Raw genomic sequence first — 4,095 nt, 5'->3', positions numbered from 1 at the left:
TCTGCCCAACATTGATGAGGCAGTACTGCAGATCTGGATGTGAGGAAGATTTAAACTCTGCTATTTCAAAAACAATTGAGTAGTGATAGGGAAGTTCTATAAAGCCTCAAACATCTAAGGAAACAGCCATATATGTTTAAAAACACTGATATTGAACCCAATCCTTTAAAACACAACCTTAAAAATAAACTAAATAAAATAAGAAAATTTCCTCCTTGAAATAATAAACACATCTTTTTTCAAGTTTAACATTTTTTATTAGGTTATAAGATAAAATACAAAATACAAAAGTAAATAGGAAGACACAGTGTGTGTGAGGGGGAAACGGAAAGAAAAGTGAGAAGAAATTGAGGAAAAGAAAAGAAGAAAAAATGACTTCCGACTCCCTCTGTTGCAGTTAAAAAAAAAAGCATTAACATCAAACCACAACTTTTTGTTTTTCCATAGTAATATAAACTAGCCATTTCTATAAAAACATATCAATCTAATCAGTAAAACCCAAAATCAAAGTTTCATTTTTTTTCCCACTTCAAGCACAAACTTCAGAAGCGGTTTCCATGTGGAAACAAAGGTATTTATATTCTTTCCTTTAACCAAAATGATCAATTTGTCCACTTCTGCCAACTCCATCAGCTTCTGTAGCCATTCATCCATAGTGGGAATCTAAGGGTTCTTCCATTTTTGTGCGTATAATTGTCTTGCTGCTGTCAACATATATAAGATCAAAATTTTTCTCCAAGTCTTTTTCCATTAAACCCAAAGGAAAAGTTTCTGGTTTTATTTTTATTTTCATTTTAAGAATATTCTGTATTATAGGATGAATCTTATTCTAAAATTTCTTTGCCTTAATACATGTCCACCATAAAAGGCAAAAAGTTCCTTCTTTCCTTTACAAATTCATTTGAAATGCCTTTATGCATTCTCGATAACTTATCCGGTGTTAAATGCCAACGATCCATGATCTTATAAAATTCATCTTTTAAATTACAGTTTACGGTAAATTTTAAACCTTTCATTTACATATTTTTCCATAGTTCAAGCATCACATTATATCCAAAATTCCTTACCCAGTGAATCATACAATGTTTTACATGTTCACTTTCCAAATTCACGTTCAATAACATTTTATAAATCTTAGTAATAATATGCTCATCACTACCACACAGTAAGATTTCCAATGCAAACCCACAACTCTTTTTATTTGATTTAAACTTTTCTTTCAGTTCTTGATATGTAAACCAATGGCAAACATAACTTTCTAATTCAAGTTCTTCCCTCAACTTTAATGTAGCTTCACCATGCCATCCAAACCTTAATTCGTGGCCCCCTAATTCAAGCAGCCTCTTATTCTGGAGGCTCACCCACTCAGATAACATGCCTCAAAATACAATTTCAGGTCTGGTAAACCCAACCCCCCTTTTTCCTTAGCATCTTGCAGTGGTTTGTATGTAATTCTTGGTTTTTTTCCTTTGCCAAATGAAGGTAGAAATGTCTGAAATAATAAACACATATTTAACACCATGTTTTCCTTCCATACGGGGCACTGGGCCTCACTAAGGACACTTTGAAAACATGAGAAACAAAAGACTGACCACAGGAATATTGTAAGCAGTCACAGAACTTGCTAAGGAATTCTTTTATGGACAAATTTGTCCTTCATGTCATCATTTATTAGAAATCTTATTACATTCTAAACATGCCACAAAGACAAATAAAAATGAGGCAACTCCTAGAAATTTTTGTTTCTTACTATATTTTCTCTACAGTTCAGATCGGGCCTCAGCAGAATAATGTAGCATTTGGGAAAAAAGATACAAGCCAAGAGAGCAGCTCCAGAGGCCAAAATGGAGAAGATCTCCACAGCCACCATGGACTTCCCTTTGGTGCTCAGGTAGGTAGGGAGGAAGGAGATCCAAACACTGCAAAAGACCAGCATGCTAAAGGTAATGAACTTGGCTTCATTAAAACTATCAGGCAATTTCCTAGCTAGAAATGCCACTATGAAACTGACAAAGGCCAAAAATCCTAGGTAAGAGAGGACACAGTAAAACATTACAGCTGAGCCTTGCTTACATTCCAAGATGATCTCTCCAAACAAGGAGTGGAAGTCCAAGTTAAGAAACGGGGGAGAGGTTCCCAGCCAGGTGGCACAAAGGACTGCTTGGATCAGGGGACAGACTATGACAATGGAGTTGGTCAGTGGTTTTCCTAAGAGTTTCCTTGTCTTGTTCCCTGGCTTGGTGGCCATGAAGGCCAAAACCACCATGACAGTCTTTGCCAACACAGCAGAAACTGCAAGGGAAAAAAGAATGGCAAAGGCAGATTGTTGGAAGAGACAGGTGATCTTTCCTGGTTGACCAATGAAGAGGAAGGAGCAGAGGAAGCAAAACAGGAGGGAGACCAGGAGGATGTAGGTGAGATCTCGGTTGTTGGCCTTAACAATCGGTGTGTCATGATATTTATAGAAAACCAACAGGACTGCAGATGTGACCACTGAGAGGAAAAGAGCGAGAAAAACTAAGGTGTATCCCAGGGTGTCTTGATAGGAAAGGAAGTGGATCTTCTTGGCAATGCATTGGTCCTTGTCCTTGTTAGGATATTGGTCTTCTGGGCAGGGTTCACAGTGAGCTGCATCTGAAATCAAGAGTCTTAGTTTAAGAATTTCTGGGGCATCTACCAAGCACATTATCTCTCCTGCATAACAGATACGTGTGTTGCCTTTCTGCTATTGCTTACCCACAAAGGGACTGATGAAAGAACCCAACGTGCCATTTATGGGGCATCAAAAAGAGCAAATCAGCCTTCATTTAAGAAGTCCTAGGGATAGAACTGGTGCGCCAGTTGCACCCCTATTTGGACCGGGATGCCCTACGCACAGTTACTCATGCGCTAGTCACCTCCTGTATTAACTACTGCAATGCTCTCTACTTGGGGCTGCCCTTGAAGACCACTCGGAGGCTTCAGCTGGTGCAGAATGCGGCCATGCGGGTTGTGATGGGAGGATCCCGATACGCCCATGTTACACCTCTCCTGCGTGACTTGCATTGGCTGCCGGTTGCCCTCCGGGTGAGATTCAAGGTGCTGGTGATGACCTATAAAGCCCTACATGGCTTGGGCCCAGGATATCTGTCGGACCATCTGCAACCAGCAATGGCTTCCCATCGCCCGGTGCGTTCTCACAGTGGGGGGGCTACTCAGGGTGCCGTCGGCTAGACAATGTTGGCTGGTGACCCCCAGAGGTAGAGCTTTCTCTGTGGGTGCACTCACCCTTTGGAATCAACTCCCCCGGGGGCTCCGGTTGGCCCCTGACCTTCGCACTTTCTGCCGTGAACTAAAAACATGGCTGTTTAAATTGCCCAGCCTGGACTGATGGGGTTTTGATTTTTAATGTATTTTAATATGCATTTAATATGTATTTTAACATGTTTCTTACTTGGATTGAGATTGTATATCTTAATTGTTGTGAGCCGCCCTGAGTCCTATGGAGATAGGGCGGCATATAAATCTAATTAAAATAAAATAAATAAATAAAATAAATAGATTAGCCAGAGACAAGGATTTATGCAGTTCCAGCTATCCATTCACTGTGCACTTCATGAATATTGTGGCTTTCAGTCTGAGATTCCTGCCTGTTTTTTCTCCTATTTTATAATGGGACCCACAGAAGACTGATAGATCTGTTCTCCAGGAATGTTGCTGTTTTTTTCTATGTGTGTATATTATCCCTGCCTCAACCTCTCTGCTTTGTATCTCAAATCTGTTCATTCAGATGTTTTTTCCCTCCCTCCTGCTCTATTAAAGAGACATAGATAGATGAATGTCCTCTTTCCCTGGCAGGTCAATTTCCTCAGAGGTGGATAGTGCTGATGGAAGGAGCATATTCTGAATAATAAAAATGAAAGCTTGGATCGCACAGCCCACTTCCTCAGGAAAGATTGAAAGGCGGTTTTTTCAATTAGATGTTAGAGTAGGAGTGGAAATGCAAATTGGACATTTATCAATTCTGCCCTAAAGCTATCCTACATGGAACTGCTGAGGATCGGGAAAGGTGGCCTCTGTGGCCAAGGCAATTTATATCTGTAAACTGAAAAGTTT

The 4,095-nt window shown here is 40.0% G+C and overlaps 1 protein-coding gene across 1 annotated transcript; it reads right to left on the bottom strand.

The window, feature by feature from the left end:
* Positions 1–1,729: 1,729 nt before the first annotated feature.
* Positions 1,730–2,686, bottom strand: LOC148116290 (vomeronasal type-2 receptor 26-like). Its single transcript, XM_087889986.1, has one exon. The coding sequence runs from the start codon at positions 2,684–2,686 to the stop codon at positions 1,730–1,732; it is 957 nt and encodes a 318-aa protein (XP_087746112.1).
* Positions 2,687–4,095: the final 1,409 nt, after the last annotated feature.

This window comes from Pantherophis guttatus, chromosome 1, assembly GCF_059756535.1.
Source record: "Pantherophis guttatus breed Tessera chromosome 1, ASM5975653v1, whole genome shotgun sequence".
In the NCBI taxonomy this organism is placed as follows: domain Eukaryota; kingdom Metazoa; phylum Chordata; class Lepidosauria; order Squamata; family Colubridae; genus Pantherophis; species Pantherophis guttatus.
Note: the sequence above shows the minus strand (reverse complement) of the source record. Positions and strands in the feature narration are given on the sequence as shown.

Coding starts and splice junctions, on each gene's coding strand:
- LOC148116290 (XM_087889986.1), bottom strand. CDS start 2,686: ATGTGCTTGGTAGATGCCCCAGAAATTCTTAAACTAAGACTCTTGATT.